This window comes from Dreissena polymorpha, chromosome 15, assembly GCF_020536995.1.
Source record: "Dreissena polymorpha isolate Duluth1 chromosome 15, UMN_Dpol_1.0, whole genome shotgun sequence".
Lineage (NCBI taxonomy): Eukaryota > Metazoa > Mollusca > Bivalvia > Myida > Dreissenidae > Dreissena > Dreissena polymorpha.
In genome coordinates, this window is record NC_068369.1 from 28,375,667 (window position 1) to 28,401,718 (window position 26,052).

At 33.7% G+C, this 26,052-nt stretch overlaps 1 protein-coding gene across 1 annotated transcript in view; it reads left to right on the forward strand.

Annotated features, from left to right (window-relative positions):
* The window catches only part of LOC127859642 (kielin/chordin-like protein), a 17,485-nt gene extending 606 nt beyond the window's left edge, over positions 1-16,879 (forward strand). The window contains exons 2-14 of the mRNA XM_052397147.1: positions 323-445; positions 1,287-1,427; positions 2,772-2,921; positions 3,137-3,277; positions 4,012-4,134; positions 5,019-5,135; positions 5,549-5,755; positions 12,983-13,099; positions 13,512-13,718; positions 14,667-14,786; positions 14,889-15,026; positions 15,221-15,265; positions 16,458-16,879. Coding sequence (XP_052253107.1) covers positions 323-445; positions 1,287-1,427; positions 2,772-2,921; positions 3,137-3,277; positions 4,012-4,134; positions 5,019-5,135; positions 5,549-5,755; positions 12,983-13,099; positions 13,512-13,718; positions 14,667-14,786; positions 14,889-15,026; positions 15,221-15,265; positions 16,458-16,612 — 1,784 coding nt within the window. The 3' untranslated portion in view covers positions 16,613-16,879. The remainder of the gene's footprint in view (positions 1-322; positions 446-1,286; positions 1,428-2,771; positions 2,922-3,136; positions 3,278-4,011; positions 4,135-5,018; positions 5,136-5,548; positions 5,756-12,982; positions 13,100-13,511; positions 13,719-14,666; positions 14,787-14,888; positions 15,027-15,220; positions 15,266-16,457) is intronic.
* Positions 16,880-26,052: the final 9,173 nt, after the last annotated feature.

The window sequence follows — 26,052 nt, forward strand, 5'->3', positions numbered from 1 at the left end:
AATACTGAGTATTGTAGATCAAGGCACTAATGCGCATATTAAAAAGATTAAAACTATTTTAAAATAGCAAATTCCAGCTAGAATTAGATCCTAAGTGGACTGGTTGGTAATGACCTTCTGTATTAAAGTCAAAATATATGTTCAGATAAGAGACATTACATTATTGACACAGGTACATGCTACAACTAAGACACACATTATTTGTGATATTTGTTTTATGTACCCAAATGGTTAAATACATATGGTTGCTTGAAAATGTCAGTGGTAGATTTTGGTGCAAAATTACGGATTCAAAAACAAGTATCTAAAATCTGTATTATAGTAAAAGGAAAGACCTGTGCCTACAAGGGCAAAGTGTACAAAGATGGAGCCAGTTTCAAGGACGATTGTAGTGCTTGCCGTTGTATTGGAGGTTACGTCGAATGTACAGAAGTCGGTTGCCAAGGTAAATATTGTTTGTAACGAAAGTATGATACTTCTATGTCGCAGTTTTGATTGATGAGTCAAGTTCATCCGCCTCGGAAAATGAGAATAGCTTTACTGTGCTCTATCAATTCTTAAACTTTTGTTCTTTTGAAACTGCTGATAGTCAACAAATAACACATAGTAAAATGCATATTTATACAAAGAATTATTATTCCATCATATTGAAGTTATATTTTCCGACAAAGCGTTTTAAGGCGTAATTTCATCGAACAAATATAGTTTGCGCTTTTTGGTTAAGTGATTTGAAAACAATATAACCGCTTTTATAAAATATAGCAACTGTCATTCTTTAATAACAGCGGTTTTAAGACGAAGACGACTTTACAATTTGAGTACAATGGTCACATATATCAAACGATTCTTCAACATTGAGCTTTTTTGTTTTCATATATTGTTAACCGTTTTCTTCTGACTACGTTTTGGGCTCTATCAGAAAAAGGACATGTCCCTAGCAGCGTAAATCAGAAAATGACTCTGATCATAGATAATTTGTTTGCATAACATAACGTTTTAATGTCATTGATTTAATATAGTTTAAGCAAATTCGAATAGTAATAGCTTGGCACTACCCGTGTTGGTGTGTTTGCAACGCTTTTATTATTTTTTGTAGTCATTTGACCAGTGTTGCAATACCTTAACTGTGTTAATATAATTAGGCGGTTATGATAACAGATGTAACGTCGTATTAGCAATTTACATTCAATACTTGAACCATCCAAATGTACGTCAATATCTTACCTATTCGGAAAGTAGAATACACATTTCTTTGCATGTTTAACATGGACCTAATATGTTCACAGAAGAGAAACCTGGTCAATGCCCTGCGTCAGACCCAGACGCTATCACCATCTGTCTAGTAGAATGTCAAGGTGATAATACCTGCCCAGGAAACCAGAAGTGCTGTAGCAACGGATGTCGTGTTTCATGCACTGATCCAGTTGGTAGGAACTTTCATAATTTTTGTTTTGTTATTACATCCTAACAAAGAAAACAGCAATTGTACCACATCACGCTCTATTAAAATATCATAAACAATTCAAATGAAAACATGAAATGTCGATTATTCAATAATTGATTATCTGATCAATACATATTTTTGACCCTAATATAGTAAACACATTTGCAAAACTATGTGACTAATCCACGCTTATAACGAGTCCCAATTCAAATGCACTGATTTTGTGTGTTGACATGTAAAGAATAATTGTGTTATGCTAGTGTATTAGCAAAGTAGTCAAAACAAACGACAAGCAAAACTTAACTCATCTTGGAACAATTTTAAGTTATTTTAAAATTAATTTCGGTGTAAGGTGCTGACATGGCTTTATGGTTATGTATATGAAGTGTTTACTAAACACAATAATATTTGCCTAAATAGCGTTTCCATTTTGTGCAGTTGCTGTTTGAATGGGCGAGATTTTATTGATATACAATTGTTTTGATACATCCAAAGGTATGGTGTTTTCAGTGCAAACGGTCTAGGGTTATATACTTGTACTTCCGCAGCTGATTCAAAACACAATATCATTATGATCGTTGCTTTATTTTACCTTTACTGGTATAGAACAAGCGTGAATACAATTGCGCATACTACTATTTAAATGAATCGAAAACATGTGTTTCGTTTTAGGTATATAACTATATATATTTCTAAATAAGTATTTCGTGTTTTGGTATGTGGGTCATATATAAGCAGATGTTACGTTAAATGATTCTGTTAAGGAAAGCTTTAGTTCATGTGAGTGACGCGGTATTTTATCTGCGCTTTTGCATTAATGCTTTGGCATTGTTAAGAATAAGATCAAATAAGTGAAAAGATATGTTGTACAAAACAGTAATTGCTTAAAACGAGAGCCTTCACGGATAAATGTCAGTGAAGTGGCATATTCGAATATCACGTGTTCGTCAGGTGATCGGCAGCATTTCCGTAACGGGATGTAAGGCCTTACCTTTGTTAGCAGCTATATTCAATTGAATTGGGTCGATAAAAGAAGATACATGTATAATTGTCGTGTGATATCAATAAGTTAAGTAAAGTTAATAACATAACCTAATTTCATATACACCATGTGCACAAGGATTAGGAATATTCTTCCTTTTAGTCATTTTCTGCATTCTTCTAAATAACTTTGTGGTTAAATTTTCGTATATTTGGTCATTTCATCTTTAAGAAGATTCTATGACATAATTTAACTTGAGCTTTTAAATAAACATTTCATATAAAAAGCCTTGTGGTTAATGATATTTTCAGAATATAACTTAAAATCGTATCTTAAAAATTTTAGCAAAAGAAAAACCAGGCGAGTGCCCAGCTCTGCAACCGGACACTTCTGGGATTTGCGTTCTTGCGTGTAATTCAGACTTTTCCTGTCCTGGGGACGAAAAATGCTGCTCCAACGGTTGTGGATTCGTGTGCAGAAGTCCCAAGATTAAAGGTAAATTAGTCATGGCAAATGGTGCAAAATAACAGAAACTGACATTGACCTTATAGGTAAATGTCGATACTATAAATCAGCATGCCTTATTGTTGATTATCGATATACTGAAGATTAAAGAGAGGCCACCGCAAGGTAGTGGTTGCGTCCGTTCCATGAACAGTTTGTGAAATTGATTCTTTGTAACGTACTATATAAGTTTTGTATTTTTGCAGAAGGGAATCCTGGTCGATGCCCTCCATCAGACCCAAACGCTATCACGATTTGTCTAGTAGAGTGTGGAGATGACAATGGTTGTCCAGGAAACCAATTATGCTGTACCAACGGATGTCGTGCTTCGTGCACCAATCCTGTTGGTAGGAAATTAAACATTGATAATATTAAAATTTACTATATGATACTATATTCTTAAATCTTTTTCCTAAAAGAAGGGATATAGTTGACACTTGTTTGTAATTTCATTTTATCGTTCCTCAAAATGTTGTTACTCTGTTGCTCTGGTCTCCTTCCTACCATTGAGAAATTAAATGGTAATTAAATGCATGCGTTTTATGTCCGTTTTATTATTGTTTAATTTGAGTTGCAATGCTCTGAGGTTAAATTTTATTTACACTTTTATATATCATGAATATTGCTGGGCCAAGTGTTAGGTTGAGCGCTCTAAAACCGGTTAAAAACCCCAATGCTTTGCATTGACCGTTTCATGGCGGTGACCCCAGCTATATTCTTCTATGTGTGTCTGTTGTTTCATACTGTACTGTTTCGTACTGTTTTGGCAATTGGTCACTTGCCTTTTAAATAAAGGACCAACTTATTGTTTATAATGAGAATGCAATACTTCTCCAGCAGCTGGAGTTTCACTTCTTTATATTGGTAAAGCATGCTACCATGAAACAGCTATCGCATACATTACAATAAAATTATCATCATCATATAAACAGGGGCTATGAATAGCATATAAATGTGTAAAGATGTATGGACGTAATCGAACATTTTACCCATACATATGTCTAACACAAATATTATATAAACATCTTCAAAACTGTATATGTTACTAACTTAAGTTCAAAGTCTAAATATTTCGTTTAAGGGATAGGGCAGCCGTGTGTAGCAAATGGCAAAATATACCAAGATGGTGAAACGTTCAATATCGATTGCAATGGCTGTTCATGTCAGAATGGTTCAGCAGTTTGCACTCTTAAATTATGTGATGGTAAGGATAATTTTATCACACAATACTCTGTATCATAGCATGTTAAAGTATAGATGAATGACCTATGATATGCTCTAATGTTACACGCATTAAAATAACTTGCATTTGTAAGATGTTTGTTTGTTAATGAACATTACACATTTACATATACAACATTTATTTTTATTTTGTACTTCAAATTGTAACTTTATTTAGAATATAACATTCCACTAGGTCAAATATATCCTGTATGCCAATCAGAAAATGATTCATTAATCAAGGTTCTTATAATAAAAGCTATTAAATTTACTTCAGGCTGTCGATATTTATATCACCTCTTTAATTATACTTTAATTATAACATTCAATAATAAAATGATTCAGGAGTCTACAAAAAGCAGTACTGAACGGTGTACTTGTAATTATGTTAACTCAGCAGTACATATAATATATTGTTTCTTAATAATTCTGCAGACAACACATATTTCTTAAATCTTATATGTATTATTCATTTATATTTTTTTCTAAAGCTGCAATACATACATAAACGTTTGATATCGCCAGATAACCGAGGTCCGGGAGAAAACACGAGATCACCCGCACTTTTTAGTTGAATTCAAATCTTTGTACAGCTTTTACTGTTGATATGTCATACTTGTCATGATTCTAGTAATTTCATTCTGGTATTTAAAAATTAATTTTCATTGCATGAAAGTTCAATATACCGTGGCAGTTTGAAATATTGTCATGATTTTATATGTTCATTAAATTTCAATAACATGTGCCTGAATACAAACCTACTGCAAAAAAAGGCCACAATCGATATTTTGGATGATATCATTTCTTTGTATTGTGTTACATGGGCATTTACACTTAGTCAATAATAATTGTGTGCTGATTTTTCAGAAAAGTCATGCAATTATAAAGGAAAAGTGTACAAAGAAGGAGAAAGCTTCAAAGATGACTGTAATACATGTAAATGTTCGAATGGAAATGCTGCATGCACACGCATGGCATGTCCACGTAAGTGCATTCGCATATCCGGTTGGGTAATAAAAAAGTGAAACTAATAACTCATAACTAATTAAAGATTATATATTTGCAGTTCCTTTTAAAAGTGATTGAGTACTTTGTAGTGCAAGGTCCATAGGTCGATTGTATCCTGTATGTCAATCAGATAATGATTCATTAATTAAGGTGTTTATATTGATAGAACATATAAATGATCCTTATAATATATAAAATTATGTCGTAAACTGTACGTTTAGAAAAAAATTGATTTGCTACTAAGACTCAAAACGTTTATTTTCAAAGGTTTATTTATCGTTTCATTACATGGATACCTGTTCATACTGATTCTGTATTTTTTGTTTTACAATGATAAGACAAATATGAATTGTTCATTTTGATGCATTGTGTGCACCATTTCGATTCAGTTCCTGACAAATGTGCAAATGCAGCGTGTCTTGCAATCTTCTGCGAGGGTCAGTATAAACCACCAGGGGAATGCTGCTTCGTATGCCCTTGCTTCTATAAGGGGAAAAAGTATAAAGAGGGCGAAAGCTTCATGGAAGATTGTAACAGCTGCACATGCGGTTTTAATGGAGAAGTTACCTGTACAAAGAAAGCCTGTGGTGGCTCTGGTAAGAAATAGCTGTGTTAGATAACAGTCGACTGTTATGCAATTTACTGTTTTGTTTTATTTAACTGCATTATTAAAAAATATAATTGACATATTTGTTAAAAAATTATTTGATGAACGCCTGTGGTATTTATAGTGGTCGGGATTGAAGATGATTATATTTAAACCTTACTTTTTATCCTCTTGTGATATCGTACAATGACAAAATGCGTTTGTTCCTGTGTTTATGTTTATTCAAAACCATAAGCTTGACTGTATTGAATATACTAAATAAGTGAATCTAAACTGACTATTTTTTTATACTTCAAATTGTAATTTTATTGAGAATAGAAATCAGTTGAGGAAATATATGAAATGCCGACACTGTTTAAGTTAAAATCAAGTTCATTGCGAACAAAATGTTTTCAATATATTACCTTTTAGATTAAACCTAAATTACAGAAATGAACAGAACAGATTGTTTATTCGTTTAACTTGTCTAATTTATCGTTAGAAATTCAAAACTGAAATATATAAGCAAGAAGCACATGCATAGAAATAAGAAAGTGACACAAATAGTATATAAAATGTGTTAAATAATGCGGATAAGGCCATTACATTACTTAACGTTTGCATTCAATCTCTCAGTTCTCATTTTAAAAGCATGTTCACAGTATTTCGCCAGATTTGTTAGAATTTTAGTGTTAGTATTTGTTAACAAAAGTTCAAATTTATCCATACTAGGTCGGCTATAAAAGAATGTGTCGATATACATTTTTCTAATATTAGTATAAAGAGAACATACGATTACAAAATTATACTCGTCCTCGATATCATTTGAGCTACAAATATTACATTTACGTTTGTTTCTAGGAATATTTATCTGTCTCACAGTTTCAATTTTTAACATATGTGACGAAAGTCTTAGTTCTGATATGTTTTTTTTCCATAAATTAAAGCTTCAGATTATGTTTAGAGGATCAGAAAAATCAAATCCATGTTTGAACTCTTTGTAAAATGTTAATGAACTTTTTACATTTAACTTATTTCGCCACAAACCAAAGTACATATAAATAAGTCTAGTTTTAAATAAAGGGATAAATATATTTGAATTTACTGACTCTTGATACATCCATACATAAAAAAACAGTATTTTGATGCAAGTTTCGTACATCGGCTATCCAATTGTTACATCGTATGATAATTTCACCACCGTTTCTCATATACCATAGTATATTATATATTATACGATAAGTTTGTTTAATAGTATACAATTTAATAAAACATTGTATAAGTCGTACATAGCGATTTATATATAACGGGTATCGCCCTAGTTCCCAGTAAACTGCTCCATTAGGAGTACTCATTTTGACAAAAAAAATGTTTAAAAAATCTCCTTTGAACTCTTTCAATATCCTTAGCATTTGAAAAACGCAAACGTCACACGCATAACAAAGTATTGACGTCACACACGAATCAAACAGATTCAACAGTATTTTAACAGTAACATGCATGTCTTTGGTGATTCAAAAAAGCGACCCCATAGCCTTTAAATCTTTATCTGATAACGTTTGAGTAGTCTTTATAAATGACCCACCACTTGATAGTACAATGCCGAGGTAGTTAAATGATTTGACCATTTCTATCTGCTTAATCTAATAAATCGTTCGTTTATTACGACTGTAAACAATTTGGCAAAACAGCTCACATATGTTATACCTCGATAGATGTTTTGGTCGAATAAAAACAGGTATAACTGCTCCTTTTGACAGAGATTTTGGAAATTACTGTTTTTCAAGAATATAGTTTAATAATATTTCCCGTAGTGTATCAAGGACTTCCTTCCCACTTTAAAATATTCGTAAATTATATTATCAATTGATTGAGATTTATTTATTCCCAATAATTGTATTGCCTTTTCAATTTCCTCCTTTGCAAATAAACTATCGAACTCTTAAAATGCCCCTGACGTCATGTTATTTGTAGTGTGACGAGTTGCATAGTCATTAATATCTTCTTCTTTTTCACTTAGGCCACGACTTTTATATTTGTTGGTTTACAAAACCGCCGACCCTAATTTTTGGAAAATGCGAAAAAAAATAAAATCGGAAAATCGTCTTTTTTTTTTTTAATTAATTCCCGACCGCACTGAAAAAGTAGCGAAACTAGAAAAAAAACGATCCGGTTTGAGTGCGGTTGCGAATAAAATCAGGTAAGTACAATCGACGACTGGTTCACATATATTGGACATCGTGCTCGCTTTTCAAAACGCATGTATTAACTTAAACCTGTCGGATATTGCAAATGGCCGCTATATAGGTACACACCTACTCCTGTAAATATGAGGTCGATTTACATCGACCTCATATCGTTTAACGTTATTTTGCAATAGCATCGTTCCGACATGAATTCATGTCGGAAGCTTTAACGGCATCAAATTCATATAACATCACAGAATAATCATGCAATAAATTATTAAACATAAAATATAAACATTATTTTACTAATTGCATTAGAAAAATGTTTATACAAACTTACAAGTAATGATAGTCCAGACCTTAAAACACTACCACTGTTCAAATTCCATATTGTTGCCATATCGCACTGTGTAAATTGAAAGTTGCATAATGTTACCTCATTGGTCGGTTATAAATACATTGTTTCTCTATATATAGTATTCGATTTAGACGAAAATAATAATTTACGTGGAATGTCATATTAGTTTTCCATTAAAACTTTGATCTTGCCGTGTGTGTTTATGGACGTTATTAATTATGTTATACTTATTTTTGTATTTCATTAAGAATTAGAACGTGTAGCCCTTTTTGATAACTGTTTTTAGCAAACGATTCGCGGCTTAATAAGACACGGAAAATAGTTAAAGCGACACTTTCATTTAAAGGTTTAATGTGAACAATATTAAATGAAACCTTTTTTCGGCGTAAGCTGTATTAAGCCAGCTTTTCACCCTGACTTGACCTTTGTAAGTGTCCAATAATACTCAAATAAAATTTCCCGCGGCTAGGTACGAATGAGTACACTTCATTTATTCCATTGGCTGATTTGAGTAGAACACCAGAACATTGGAAACATATCCGCGTCTTTGTAACACTGTTTTACTGCATGAAACAATTTTATCTCTAATGAAAAGGCTCAATAGATAGAACAGTTTTACAATCAATTTTCGACATAAATACAGTTTGTGCGTTCACCTTTTATTTTCAGAGAATTACCAGCGCAAAAGCGTTTATACTAAAGGCTATGTTGTCATATTTAGTACTTACTTGCATTGCATGTCAACCCGCGAGGTTTCGGGTCATTTCGCGGCCATTTGTGAAAGTCAGAGTTTATATACAGTTCATCACCGGAGTTCGCAGAAGGGGTTGCGATCATTGTGTTACACCGGTCTTACTGACAATAACGTAGTGACTGTAATGCATTGCATTCCAATCCGCAAGGTATCAAGGTCAGTTTGCGGTCAGTTGCAGAAATCTTTATATAAACGCCGTCTCGTAAACTTTGTGCACTTGAAGTCTGTTTTGATCAGAAAGATACTAAATAGATATTCGGCGATATTATTGTGGTATGTCAATCATCGATTTTGAATATGGTTTCAACATTTGCATGATAAGGGCCAATTTTGATAAAATTAATTAGAAATATTTATCCATTTAGACCAGTTTATTAAGCATGAGCACAATAATTCACTATACTATAATTATGCAATTAAATAAGATTCGAGTATTGCCGGCTGACCTATATGCACTCGTTTATTTTCATGTTTCTTGTGTTTTTCTATTCTGTAAATATAGATATCTGAGTAATAATATCACATAAAGCAAAATAAGCCACGAAATCTGGCGCAACACCCCGTAATTGATTTGCTTATGATGTAGCTAAGAACTGCGCAGAAAAAAGGCATCCGCTACTTTTTATCTCATAGATGACAATATGGAGATTATGCACGTCTCTTCATTTTGTTCCTACGTCTGTGTTTTATTAAAATGCTCTAGTATAGGGTGATTTAGATAGTCATATCATGTATTAATGGATTGATTACAATTGCTCATTGCATTTGAAGATAAAGATGTATTTCTTTGCATAATTTGATTTGTTGTCTCTATGTTTATAAAGGTTATAAAAGTTATGTTGTCTTTGTTCAGGCCCCGTGTTAACAAAGCATTTTTTTCCAATTGAAAATCGATTTTGCTCGTCATTGAAAATGGATTTCCATTGAAATTGATTGGCAAAAATGAAAATCTGTCAGTTAAAATCGATTTTTATTTGCAAAATTGTTTTGTGAACTCGCGGCCTGGTGTTATTAGTTTTATTTATTTTTTTTCTATTCATTGAATGGATTTTTTTTTTTTTTTTTTTTTCGACCGCCGGATGGACCATTTTCCAAAAAATTTTTGTAAACCAATAAAAAAAAAAGTCGTGGCCTTATATTTGAAGAAGATAACTTTTTAAAATGTTCAAAAAAGCATCTATGTCAATATTATCACCCGTGTTATTAAATGACTTATTTTTAAAAAAGTTTCAAAAGTTCTTTTTGATTTTTAAGTCGCATTTCATTCATTATAAGATGTTAATTATTGTTAAAAGTATGCATAGATTGTCTGCACTGATACTTATAATCTGTTTTCACTATAAACATCTCATGTCTACTATGACACTCTTTATACAAGTTGTACGTGTTAAATTTTTCATTTCGTTTTTGTTTACATTCATTATCAAACCATTTGTTACTTGTGTTTGAAAATTGTGAGCATGTATGCTGTTTTCGAGCTTTTTAAAGTATTTATTACCATATGTATTTAAAAAAAAAGTAAATCGGTCGACCATTTCATCCGTATCTAGATTATTTTCTTTGCATTGACATAGGTCCTGGCATAAGCGATTAACTTCCCGTTAAAAATATCACTATGATTATTATCCCATTTAACGTAAAAGCTTTCAGCGTTTATTACATGAACAACTAAATTTGTATTAGTTTTTAAATCAAATGTAAGTGAAGCGTGATTTGAAAATTTTGTAAATATTGAACGCAGAAATTCCTTATGTGGTCAAAATGAGTGTATCTACCCAGCAAATAATCAACCACGCTTTTGCCATTTTGCGTGAAACACGTGAATGTACCAAACACTCGCATCGCTCCCTATTCGACCGTTACATATTTGTAAATCACGAAATCTGTAAGTCTGCTGTTTGAGAAACATGTCGATCATTCGTACAAAGTCCGATATCTGCCCTACCCTCGCATTAAAATCACCACAAGTAAATATTATTAATTTGTTTTGAAAATTACATATATCGTTTTCTAATTGGAAAAATGCATTAGTATTTACTATATCATGAAAAGGTGAATTTTCTGGTGCAATTTAGGTAAATAGTAAACAAATATATCCTGCATTCTGGAAAAACGTCCTTTCTATTGTATTCCTGATCTGTTTTAACAAGCTTAGCACCCTTAACAATTTTATGTTTTATATGCATTAAAATCCCTCAACTGTAGCGTTTTGCACCCCTATTTTATAACCTTTTTTCAATGTCATTGTTTTTATTAGTCCATGTTTCACTTAAAAATATAATATCGAGCTGTTGTAAATATTGACTGAAGTTTATATTGGCCCTTTACTGCTGTGTTAACCCTTCGATTTTCCATGCAATGCATCGTATGCCGATCCCGCTCCCGTCCTTTAGACTACTTGGTTGTGATAGTTCTTGGTAGAGTGGGCTGTTCATGTTAAGTTTGTCACCAACGATGTAAGCATCTTTTTTGTTGTTTCCGTGCCTCGAGCATAATGGGTATGAGGCGCTTCCGGGTTTCCATAATTCCGGCGGATATTGGGGACTGACAGCATATGATCGTTTAAGCTTTTTATGGTTTAATCGCACACGGTCCCTATCTCGGAAATAGTCAAATTTTGCGACTCTATGGCCTGTCTTCTGTTAGCTGTATTTGCCTATTCGATGTGCCCTGATGTATTTTGATCGTCTCTACTGCTCTATCAACTCCCGTTTTGATTTCTATGAGATGCAACACCTTGTCTAAACTTGTTCTGTATTTTCGCTGTCTTGCACTTTAGGAATACCGAAGAAAAGCAAATTTTCCCTCATGGTTCGACTTCTGATATCAGTAATATCATGCCTTACTTCAGTGTTCAGCGTTTTCTGTTGTTCTTCTATCTGTTTTAAATTTGCTTTCAAGGATTCAACGTCAGAATGTGTTTTCTTACTGTCTATATTCTTGAAATCATATTCCCTACTACGCTCAATGTCCTTCAATTTGACTTCAATATCACTGACCCGATTATCTATCTGGTCGAGACGTACTGTTATTATGTTTGCAGATGACTGAATCCCATCAAGCTGTTTCAATGCATTGTCTATCCGATCTAATCTCTGAATTAAAGCTGAGAATTGGTCACTTGTCACAAAATCCAAAGGTGCTAACGGTACCTGAGACTGTGTAGAAAACTGTGTAAAGGAAAGTGACGCACATTGATTCATGATTGGCATACAATTATACCCAGGCGATACATAATTAGTAAAACTCTGATTTTGATTTTGAATCGGGCCAGGAGTTAAGCAAAACTCATTTTTATAATAACTCACTGTGCCTTGTTGACCGTTGGCGTTATGTATCAATTGGATAGCCGTGTATGTGTTCGGTGATTCAACGTTGGCGCGCTCATTCTCGCATTTTTGTTTGGGGGCGAACCTTTGCTCTTCTTGCGTTTTCCGTTATTCTTATTATTACCGCCCATAAAAAGTCCACTGTTGACACTGTTGATAGTCACACATGCACATAGATATCCAATTATATTCCAAACGTAAAGTCATCAAGTTAACTTGCTATTTGACACATTAAAATCCATATTTTTGCATTTACAAATTACAGATATTTACTGAAAATACATATTTAAGTCGATGGAAGAAATGTACTTTTCAATGAAAACGCCAGTTTTTCCTGAAGTCTTTCAAAGTATTGCTAATGAATATTTCCGGAACTGTTTCAGTTAAAGTCACAACATTTGTCTCCGGATTCAGATTTTAATATAAACTTGATATATAAGTTTGAAATATTGTCGTGATTTTGATGTTCGTTAAATTTAAAAAAAATGTGCCTTAGTACAAACCTATTGCAAACAAAAGCAACAATTGATATTTTCGATCATGCTTTTTTGTTATTGTGTAAAATAGGCATGTACACGTAGTCAACAATAATTATGTACTTATTTTACAGAAAAATCTTGCAATTATAAAGGAAAAGTGTACAAAGAAGGAGAAAGCTTCAAAGATGACTGTAATACATGTACATGTTCGAATGGTAACGCTGCCTGCACACGCATGGCATGTCCACGTAAGTACATTCGCATATCGGGTTGGGTAATAAAAAAGTGAAAAAGTCATAACTATTCAAAGATTGTATATTTGCAGTTCCTTTAAAAAGTGATCGTGTATCTTGTAGTGCGAGGACCATAACACTCCTCTAGGTCAATTGTATCCTGTAAGTCAATCAGATGATGATTCATTAATTAAGGTTTATAATGAAAGAACATATGTTTGATCCTTCCGAAATTATGTCGTTTACTGGACGTTTAGAAAAAAATTGAGTTGCTACTGAGACTCACAATAGTCATTTTAAAAGGTTTATCGTTTATCGTTTAATTACATGTATACCTTTACATACTGATTCTGCGTTTTTCTTTTACAATTATAAGACAAATATGAATTGTTGGTTTTGACGTATTGTTTGCACCATTTCTATTTAGTTCCTGACAAATGTGCTAGCGTTTCGTGTCTTGCAATTGTCTGCGAAGGTCAGTATAGACCACCAGGGGAATGCTGCTTCGTATGTCCTTGCTTCTATAAGGGGAAACAATACAAAGAGGGTGAAAGCTTCATGGAAGATTGTAACAGCTGCACATGCGGTTTTAATGGAGAAGTTACCTGTACAAAGAAAGCCTGTGGTGGCTCTGGTAAGAAATAGGTGTGTTAATAAACAGGCGACTGCTATGCAATTTATTGTTAACTTATTTATTTAAATGTATTCTTGAAAATAATATAATTGACATATGACTTAAGGATTTTTTTTTAAATAAACGCCAGTGGTATTTATAGTGGTTGGCCTCGAAAAGGAGCGTTTGTTCCTGCAAAACAAATGCTAATTTAAGACCATAAGCTCGACTGTATTGAATATACTAAATAAGTGAAGGTTAACGGACTATTGTTATTGTATATTGTACTTCAAATTGTAACTTCATTTAGAATATGATTCCGTTAAGGCAATATTTAAAATGCCGGTACTGTTAAAGTTAAACTCAAGTTCATTCCGAGCAATAGGTTTTTAATATATTACCTTTTAAATTTAACCTTAATTACATTAACTGAAATACGTATTTAAGGCGATGGAAAATATACTTTTCAATAAAAACCTCTGTTTTTCCTGAAGTCTTTCAAAGTATCTCTAATGAATATCTCCGGAACTGTTTCAGTTAAAGCAACATTTGCCTAAGGTTTCAGATTTTTTAATTAAACTTGTTGTGGAATGTTTTTTTATATAAAAACAGAACAACAGTGGAAAATTGTGTAGCATTGTTGTAGACGACGATGTATAGTGTTTTCAAGAATTCCGACAATCCTCAATAATGTGTTGAAGATCCAATAAAAACAATACATATATAGCAACATTGAGATGGCAAAATAGCTCCGTAACCGGTGAATAAAAATCAATATAGCAAAACATACCAGAACTCGTATATGTATTTAATATTATTGTATAAAATATTTAATAATAAGCCATATTATGAAATGTGAGTGTTGAGGTTTATTGACAATTAAGTTCTGAGATTGAGTTTCTTTGTTACTTTATGTCCATGCTATTATTTTTTTTCCAAATTTAAAATTTCAAAACAATGCATTTACAGGCGGAAAACCTTGTATCTCTAATGGCAAAACATATCAAGATGGGGAGAGCTTCAAAATTGATTGCAATACGTGCACATGCAGAAATGGAATACCACTATGTACTCTAATTGCCTGTCAAGGTTGTTATTTATTCAATCTGAATTACGGTTCCTTTTTAATTTATTAGCGGCATGCTTTTATCTAACGTAGTAAGTGCCAATGTCCTGTATTCGTGATTACAGATAAGCCAGGAACATGCCCCAAATTTCCACCCGGAAACCTGTTGCCATGCGTAACATCGTGCGATTCAGACTTTGATTGCCCTGGGCAAGAGAAATGTTGCTCAACCGGATGTGGCCGCAGCTGTTATATTCCAGACGGTAAGATGAGGCTTAAAGCCAATCGATTTCTTAGGTTACGCGTACTTTCTTTGTTATTCGTTTAACGTCGGATTGCCTGCGTGAAGACAGCTGTTTCTCTAAGCTACCAATCCTATAATATTTACATTAATACACTATGTAAATATTTATAAAAAAGACTTGAAGTTAAGTAATACATACATTGATTATTCCAGGTAGCTTCACTGGTTGTGTAGTTAACGGCAAAAAGTACAAAGAAGGTAATTTAAACGTTATTATAAAAGTATGCGTTGCAAACATACATATATTAACGGCTAATGTAATATGTTACATTCTTATAATTATTCTGCAGCGAAGTATTATTTTACTGTTTGTATAAGAACTCGTTGATGATGCTAATAATTTTAAACTTAAGCATGGTCATATCTCGCACAACAATATAACCATAGTCAACCGAATTTTAACGTAACAACGATAAACCCTTTCAATTATGGAATGATTGCAAACAATCGAGATATCGAATGCGTTATCATGTACAATGCGTGAGGATTGAACGTTACAGAAATGAAATAAATATGCAAACGCGTATGTAGTGCAAAAAATTCCCTTTTTTATATGAAAACGAACATGTGGGCCCACCATTTTTAAATATAATATACATGAACATTTATCAAATTACATATTAATTTAATATGCATTAACAATTATTACATTACATTTTAATTTATGATAGAGGAAAACGTTTGGTGACTCCAAAAATAATATGCACACGTAGAAAACATAATTCTAAGTACGCCTTAAGCACATATACAATGAATCAAACGTTATTATAAAAGTTTGCGTTGCAGACTTGCGTTGTTGACGGCTAATGTAATAAGTTACATTCTTATACTTATTTTGCCGAAAATAATTCACAAGAACTCGTTGATAATGCTAATACTTGTACAAATATGTACTTAGCATGGCTATATCTCGTCAAACAATATAACCATAGTCGATTGAATTTTCGCTTAACAAAGATAAACATTTTTAATGATGCTTTTTTGTAAACAATCGTCATCATTCTCAATGTGTGAAGACTGAACGTTACTGAAGTTATGCAAACGTGTATGTCGTGCAAAACATATATTTCCCTAATTAATATGTACATGTAGAAAACATCATTGCTCAATACGCCATAAGCACAAATAAAATGCATACATCAGTTAGGAATCTAGTATTTCTGTATAAAAATAGGTCGAAGAACGGGTTCATAAAACTTGGTACAACGTTAGTTCCAACGCGTAAAGAAATTATTGTAAATCTGCCATAAATCTATATCGCATGGTATGACAAAGACATGGTTTATAATAAGCCTCCATAAATATAATATTATTTAGAATAGTATATGTATACTTGTTATAACTGTTAGTTATGAGGTAAACAATATCTCTGTTAAACTTTCCCCTATAGGAGAAGAACTACCAACCGACTCTAAAGATCCCTGTAAGCGATGCACGTGTACAGGCGGAAAAGTGAAATGTGACTCGATCGTATGTCCAGCCTGCGCAGGTTACAGGCCGCCAGGTGCATGCTGTAATATTTGTGGCGCTAAACCACCTTACTAATTATTTATACGGATAAAAATCCATCTCCCGAAAACCGAGTCCTCATCTTGCAATATGCCCGACTGTCCTATAACAAACGATTTACCCAACAAAGACTGAATGGCATTCTATTGTATGAAAACCAACATTTAATAATTTCGTGTGTGCAAATAAAATACCATATTTTAATTGGATGACTTAACTGTATTTCCTGGCGATTTATGTAGAAATGTATTCATTTTTCTGTTTAATTGAAGGTATTTAACTTTTGAAGGTATAAAACAATATTGCGATGTTTACTTTTTGCAAAATTGTAAGTGTACGTGCTTTAGAAAAAAATGCGAATACTTAATGTTTATTGACAGGTTACCATATAGCATATTACAAAATTGCAGTGAAACATATATTTCTTTATTCTATGCAAAACAGTACTTGAATCACGAAGAATAAACAATGAGTAATAAATCATAAGACATATATATTATCAATTTAATATTAATTTTGTATAATTTACATTGTTTATTGAATACGGCATAACTCGTTAAAGGTAAAAATTAAAGTAGTAAACGAAACTCACTAGGAGAGAGCATTTCTGTGCAAACTGCAGCTTCGTCTGAAAACAAAAATCCTGTTCAACATTGTTGAGTTGTTCATTAATTAATTGAGCTTTTATGAGTACATACGTTCAGCTAAAAGTTTTTCCTGGTAAAAGGCGAAAATCCTTTAAAAATATGTACCACGTATATCTTAAAAATCGAGTTAAATCAACCAAATGCTGCGTTTACACTATGTTCCCGGCGACCAAGGCAATCACGTTTCGGGCCACCGTGGAAAAAACGGGATGAACGTGACGCAACGTAGGGGAACGGGATAGCCAAACGTGACACAACGGGATTACCGTGGTTTCCGTGCCAAAATTAATGGACCGTCAAAAATTTGCCACGGCAGCCACGGCCGAAATGACAAACATGATAGAACTTTTAAAACGCAACACACCTTGACAGTACGTGGCAGGCCGTAACAGAACCCGAAAAGGGTCCGTACTCTGACGGAAATACTATTCATTCCCCGACATGTTAAGTTTCCATCAAGTTTTGAAACGTTTTATTACGTTTTGTCAAGATTACCACGACAGGCTAGGATAATTGACAGCCGTTTTGCTACGTGTTTAATCCGACCCGTTACGGTGTGTTGCGTCTTGTAGGCAGATGCGTTACGGCCAGTAGAGTTGTTTTACGGTCTGACACGATTCGTGCGGTCTGAAGATGAGTATATAAAATGAAGTGTGGAATGTCCTGATTCTGGTCATCATTCGGAAGAGGACATGGTGGCGAGAACCCTTTTCCAGACTGTTCAAGAAGTTCACACAATTCAGAGTCATTAAAGATTTGGGCATCAGACATATGTCCAACTCAACCGACTTCAATCCATATGAAACGATACCGGGCATCTAGTAATGCAAGGAGCGGAATACGGTAAAATATCTTTTAGTTGTGGTACAGGGGTCCTGTGTTTGGTGGCTGATAGCAACATACTTCCAGTCTAGAGCCCCAACTTAATGTGACAAATTCAGCTTGTCTTCAAATTCCTGGGAGATATCCACTCATCGGGTGTCACAGGAACAGGGAAAACTAAACTTCGTCTTTGTAGGCCTGGACAATAGCGCTGCATACTTCAGGGACCATATGACATATGGCTGCCTTTCTGCACCGAAACGCATAGGAGAGTGGCAAGTAATTGAGCCATGTAGCCAAATGCCTCAGTCAGTGTCAGCTTCAATCCAGGTGTAAGGGTAGAGCGCAACTTCGTATATTATCTTGAGATCACTTGAAATATCCTTTCAAGTATCTCGTCGAATAGTTCTGGGGGCATCCTCAGATAATTTTGAAAGGTGTTGATATTTTGTTGAGGAGTTCCCTGGTAAGAAATGCATCAGAGTACCCTTGCTGCTGCCTTCTAGCTTCCGATAGCCATCGACGAACCAACAGGTACCTTGGCGTCCTTCTTCGTATTTTCCCGGACTTTTGTGCTTATTTCAGCTCTTTACAACGCAATGATTGTATAAATGCTGCAAATAAGAAGGCAAACACAAAATTATCCTCGTCGTTCACATTCATTTCACTGGAATTATTTTGTTATAATAAATACTGTTGCTTGAGAGTCTTCTTTTATACCGGGAGCAAAATCGGACGCCTACGTTTGATCCGCACTGACAAATGAATGACAAACTTGTACAACGTATCAGACCTTCATGACAAACGCAAACAACGTGCGGGAACTTCACAGAACGCATCGTACCTTGAAGTAACATTAATAGATACGTGGCAGACCGTGGATGAAAACTAAGCACACCGTCGAAGGGCCGCGTTTTCGCTTCGACGGCACGTCACGGATACCTTGATAAACCTTGATAAACCGTGAGGAAACTTAGCACAACCTAGTACACCTTGGATTAAAGGTAAAAATTGCAACAGTCACACGGCGAGATACGTTTTGGACAAACGGGACTGCCGTGAATTTAATGTTAACGCAGCATAATACATCGCATAATACCCGTTACCATTGAGATCAATTTGCTTGTCTATTATGGAGAAATGCTCAAAACAAAAAAAAAGAGAAAAATCTGTATCCTACCTAAAGCGGATGTTTTGAATGGACAATTATAGCAAAGGAAGTAAAACGATTACGCTGCACTATTATTTTACTGTTTGTCTTACCTAATGCTGGCAGTTGAACGTTTGAAGTGCACACCATTTTAACTTGATATAGGGCACATTCTTAAGCCAGTGTTATCGCTTCTGTTGGTATATTGTTGAATAGTGTGAACATACCACGAAATACATAGTTGCAGTGTCTCTTTTGGTTAAATAAACTAACGTATTTCAATTTATGCATAATGCTTTAAGTTTATTTACAGCTCTGTGTAATATAGATTTATATATTTGCATATATCTAGACGTTTTCCATTGCACAAAATCATATATTTTTGGAATAGTTGCAATTTTTTATGTTTGTCAGAAAACATTTTATGTGGTTCGTATTACCGATGAAAAATAATTTACCAGTCGCAACAAAGCGATTCGGAGGGTCAGTAGATGGGAGTTGGATTATTCAGCTATGCTATTATTGTGCCCACAGGTGTCTTTTATATACATACATCCATGCTAATGAGCTGTGCGTGATAGATGGGCATTACTCTCTATATAAAGGCAACCGCGCCGGGAACTTTGTTAGGCATTTTAAGTTATTTTTAAATGATTGAATTGTCTATCGAATTACTGGAGGTTTTACGTATTTTGGAATATGTCTTAGCCTTCAATTGAGGTGAACAAAAGGTATTGACTTAACTGCAAAATGGATTTATTTTGTCTTCCTTTTATAATGGCGTAGTAAATGCACATTAGATTAGTGCGCTTACGGATCCGTATACAGATGACAGTAACGTAGTAAATGGTAGTGATGTAACGGTATGTATACTAATAGAAGAGCCTATTAAGTTTCATTTAAAAACTTATAACAAGGGAAGCAACCATTACATTCAATGTTTAAAGTATTGCGGTGCAAAACTCCCTTTGTTAAATTTGAACATAAAACATCATATTCTACAGATCTAGAAAGACATACATTCGGGTAATTGTTACTTTATCATTATGATGTTTAAAACATATTCTAGTTATGTAGTTACATACTTGTTTTATCACAGTATATCCGTTCTGTAAATCTTTAGTAAACAAACTTCTATCACTTAGACTGATACACTAAGTATGCCGTGGAGTTAGCTATGCTTATTTTTTAGTTATTTGTACTTTTGTAAATGTGCTCGACCTTCGAATCTCGCATCAGGTTTTTAATTTGTATTGACATCCATATAAATATATGGCGATATGACTGCATTTTGTAAACGTATGCATTTTACGACAATACTGACTTAAAATACGAAATAATATTGTTATATTGTTAAGATTATTGTCGAATAACTCAACGTCAGGAGTACAGATGCGATGGAAGTAAAACAAAGATTTATTATGACGTCAACGTAATTGATATACCACGCCGGCAGTAACATGCTTGTAACAATAGTTATATTAAGTTTTACAGAACAGGGCCCGTATTCACCAACCGATTCATAGACTTAAGAATAAAAAATAGACTTAGAACCAAGAAAAATGTGTTCAATGTTTGAATATATACAGGCCTCTACTGGTGATAATGTCATTAACAAAATGTTCTTTATGAAAAATAATATAGATAGAGATGCTAACTGCAGAGTTTGACTCAAAATTAAAGAAATTATTGAATATTCTAATTTAAAGAATTTTCTTTATTCTGAGACTTAAGTCTAATAATTGTTTGGTGAATACGGGCTCAGAAAAGAACATATTGTTTATTTCACCCAAGTATACAAAATAGACAATAAGTTCAACATAACAATCTCATTTAGTAAATTATACAATTTTGGCAATATTTACAATAGGGATTTGCAAAAAATAATGGAATATGGAGAGGGTTGGGTTACTTTTGGTAGGTAGTAGTAGAACAAAAATCTACGATAATTAGTGGTGTGTGGTCGGAGATGTTCGGTGTAGCATTGAGTTTTGCACACGGCGTTTATGCAGCCCATTTTCCAGAAAGATTTTAAGTCACTAAAATCATGAAGTCAAATGGTTGCGTAACAATTTAACCATATGCAAATTGTTGTTGATGTTTAAATCCATATAACATGACTTTTCGAGCGTGGTTAACGCATCGGTGCACCATCATAGCAACGTATTCGTTTTGCATTAATATAATAATACATAGTGCAAGAAAACATTGCGTTTGTGTTACATCATGTTGTTCTGAAGCGGGAACTTTGTAACGATTACATATACAGCGTTTATGCACGTCCATTTCCAGACATTTTACAGTAACTATTTTCAGAAAATTTGGCTCAACAAAATAACCCACACCTGATTTTGCCTATTCATTATCAAGAAGTATCATATGAACTTAAAGAATTACAATTGTTCACAATCTATGAATATTTCATATTTACGAGTCACATACATTAGCTGTTTCTGCAAATTATTATAATATATTTGTTTGAAGAACGCGCGCTTATAAATATGCAACATATATATTTCAATGATTCGCGCTTGGCTGTTTTTGTTGCAGTTTGCACATAGTTTTTTTTTTCATTTTATCTATAAATAAATCATCATTTAAAAATATAGCACTGAGAAATAAATCATCAAATTTGGCTCAACACCTTGTATGAATATAGGGGTGAGTCAGCTTACATTTCGCAAGGAGAAAAACTTCCGCGAAAAAAGTCAACAGGATTCTCTTTGATGTCCTTGATTAAAATTTATGATATATTCACCATCAAAAAGATCAATGCCATAATTACTTTTAGTTCTTTAAAGATAAAAACACAAAATATATGAGACCCACTGTTTGAACGCTTTATAGATTAAAGCTTATAAACAACTATGCAGCCGGATGTAACCAATGTTATTCACATGCCCAAACAGTTAAGCCTTTGCATATATCCTTAATCGAACGCATGCAGTCGCGTGTAAAGTATTCACAACAATCCGAAACAAATTATACCTTGTAATGAAATCTAAATATCTTTATTTGAATCTATACAGTCACTGGCGGTATAATCTGTTAAAAATGTCATTATGGGCGGCTTAACCTTTGGACAAATATTATTTTGTTTATATGACGCCTTAAACTGGACTACAAGTTAGGTAACACACGTCTCGTATATCTGTGCGACAATATGACGGTAATGCACAAGTGAAATTTTTCAGCATTAGTTGTGAATTGTTTTCGAGCTTTATAGTCAATGATTATACCAAACTCGACTTAAAATGTCGACATATGTACATGGTCGCACACTTTTAGATAATCAAATCCAACATCATATAATGCACACGAAAAGGCTTGGTTACTTTTTATATGACTCCTTCGTTCGGTCTTTGTATCTGTCACGTGGTGTGTTTGTATATCTAGGTCATTGCCAACACTTCATATCGCGCTAAGATTAAGGATTTTGAAATAATGTGATATATTTATAAACCTATAGGAAACGATATGTCGCTCAAAATACCAGATGGCGATTATCATTAGGTTTGATAAAATGCATATTGTATTCTTTTAATATTCCTCTTCGTTCCTTTTCAATTCTCGATATTATTTAAATCATAAATATAAAACATTAGTTCAGAAGACTTGAAATTGAAATGCGCACAACCACTTTGAAAATCCACCAACGAACATCAAATGCATGAACATTTAACTAAGAAATTTGAATGTTATTACTTTCATCACATACACATCAATTGTTTAACATCATAGTTTCAAATTAAATGTTTTACATCCGAGCTTATTTAAGATAAATAAATTCCTCAGCTTGAAATGAATTCATTTATCAGATAACATGCACGTACATTCTTAATATAATTAAAATCACATCCAATTATCCACTTAATTATGTGCAGAGGGCCAGATAAGAAATGTATTTGCGTAAAATACGCATGACAAAAAATAAAATACGCATAACGTAAAATTTTGTTGAGTAAAAAACTTCTGACTAAATTCGGATTACGCATCGTGTGCAATTTCAATGCGTATTAGCCGTTTATACATGCATATTAATTCATCTAAACATGACTGGTTTCCGTCATTGTGTCCACACCGGTAAAAACGTAGTGATATCAATATCTATGTATAGAATGTGGTTCCCGAACTTATTTACTCCTCAGTCAGAACGGTATCATTTAATGTAGGCCCACGGTAAAGGCCGATGCTGACAAAACGGGCTCCCCGCTGCATTATTGAGAATCGATAAAGGCTTATGGTGAAAACATTTGACATCACATTCGATAAAACCCGAATCGCCCAATTTCAACCATATAACTTTTGCTATCAGTTCATCTCTTGTGTGGCACTATGGAAAAACATTTTACCTTCAAGCACATTTTAAATGGCGCCAAACTACACATATAATATTATAAATTAGTTGTGTGGGCCAAGCTTAGAAGATTTGATGGTGGCTGCACAGTGTTTGCTAAACAGTGGCTTGCCAAATCAAGACGGAAAAAGTGAATCATGGCTGCTTATAAGCCAAGGGCAAAAAAGTCAGAAAAACTGTTAAATAAGATAAAAGTGATTACTTTCTTGTGTACAAGACTGATTGTTATAGCGAGTTAGCATTACATGTACAATTTATTATTCTGATCCTTTGAACATAAATACTCCTTAAAATTATCGGATTTAATTTTTTTTACTCATCAATAAAAACTTTCATTAGTGAAATACGCCTCGGGTGAAAAAATTATCTGGAGCTCTGATTATGTTTCGTATTTAGACGGATATTATACCAGCATCATACTTGAGATGATTTGGAAAAGACTTGATACATACCTTTATAGCCATGGATTCGTCGAAAACAAACTATCAAAGAGCAATATTGTATCGATTATAAAATAATTCAATGTATATTTCTGGAGCACATTTTTGGCTTCACTTGATTTTGTTATAAGAAATTAAATGATTAGCATAAATTTCCGAGCATATGATGAACTCTATACTCATTTGGCTTTTATTGATAAAAGTACGTGCACAAGCAATTTTCTGACAATAAACGACGAACAAAAACAAAACAAAATATTACACATAATAATTCACATCAACATATACTACAGTTAACTTTAATATGTGTTTCCAAAATACAGTGAAATCTCTGATGATTTACTGTGAAGGCTATATATGAAAATATCAAATTTAAAATATTCGAAAATTTCGGCACAAAATGAAATTGACAAACGTTGTTCTTGCAAAACTAGCTACAGCTATCCGTTCTCAGTTTTTGTGTTTATGATTTAATGCTTTTCAAGTTTAAAAAAAACACTAAGACACCTGAACCATATATACATACATATTTTTTTACTTATGAACACAACGGCAACATATCCGCTAGTACATTTATATCCTGAGTTGTTGTTGTTGTTTGTTGTTGTTGTAAAATGCCTTTGAAGTAGATTTTTAATATTTGAAAAAGTCAAACATTAAACAACATAAAGCTAATACTTTTGCATATATGTTTGGTGTAAATTTCACAAATTGTGTAGAACTAGCGGGTAAAATAAATAAATAAGAAATCTATAGCCACCTCTCTAGAACTAAACACACTTATGCACACTTTTGATCATGATATGCTGTCATCAGAATGTGATGGGGTTTTATATAATGAAATAAGTCGTTTATATGGCATAATCAAGGGACAAATATAAATGACGGGTGTAGCTCAACTCATAAACATGATCATAATAAAATTCCTTGCACAAGAAGCAAATGATTGACTTTCAGCGGTGTAAATATTTTGTTGTATCTATTTAATAATACTTGTATTATGACTAATGCGTTTTTGCACGCATCAATAAGCGAACAAACAATCCAACATTCTATATTTTAAGTAAACATGCATTAATAACCGTGAATTATAATTTATTTTGGATTTGAGGTTCCATTCTAGTTGCGTGGTATTAAGAATTCGGAAGTAGTTGTATATTTTCTATCAACTTCTTCAGTCAATAGTGTTTAATTCAAGAAGATAATGCAGTAGACTCTTCATTTCGACCACACCTCTATCTCCATCGGTGGAAGACTTATCCCCAACTTGAGAATCGCTGACGACATTCACCTCATGGGTGGCACCAGTAAGGTCAGCACAGAGAAGTCGAATATCATGGTGAACATCACCACTTCAGACATGAACGGTAAAAAAATTAGAAGAAATGACCAGCTTCAAGTACTCTTAATGTCACCAAAGACTGCTCCGTATCTCCTACAAGGGGCACACATCAAACGAGTACGTCCGAAACATGACTGAAACACTTGTTGGTCAAAAAAAGCCCCTACTGGCGAAAGTCAAACGACGAAAGCTAGCTCGGTTTGGACACTTTGCTAGGCACGACTATCTGTATAAGACTGTTCCCCAGGGCAAGCTAGAGGGAGGTCGCCAACGAGGCCGTCATAACAAAAGCTGGATTGATAATTTAAAAGAATGGAATCCCTAACCATGGATGAATTACTCTCAGAAGCACACAACAGACCTGACTGAAGGAGGATAATTGTATCGTCGTCCCTCATTTCCAACAACTGCCAGACCGGTCAAGGAAATGATGATGATGACGAAGAAGATGATGATGATGATGATGATGATGAACAGGGTTATGCTCTATGTTGAACCCCGTTTTATCGCAGTTCCAGATTCGTTTGGGATGCGCAGCGAAATACCTTCTACACGCACAGTTGTAAGTTCCTCTGGTTTACGAAGAAATTACTCCGGATACCGCAGCTTTAAACCCTCGAATTAGTCCTTTCCTCTATGAAAATTTGTAGAGCTGGTTTTGAGCTATGTTCTTGAGCGGAGCACATGCGTACGTCCAATAATTTGTCGCCGGCCTTTG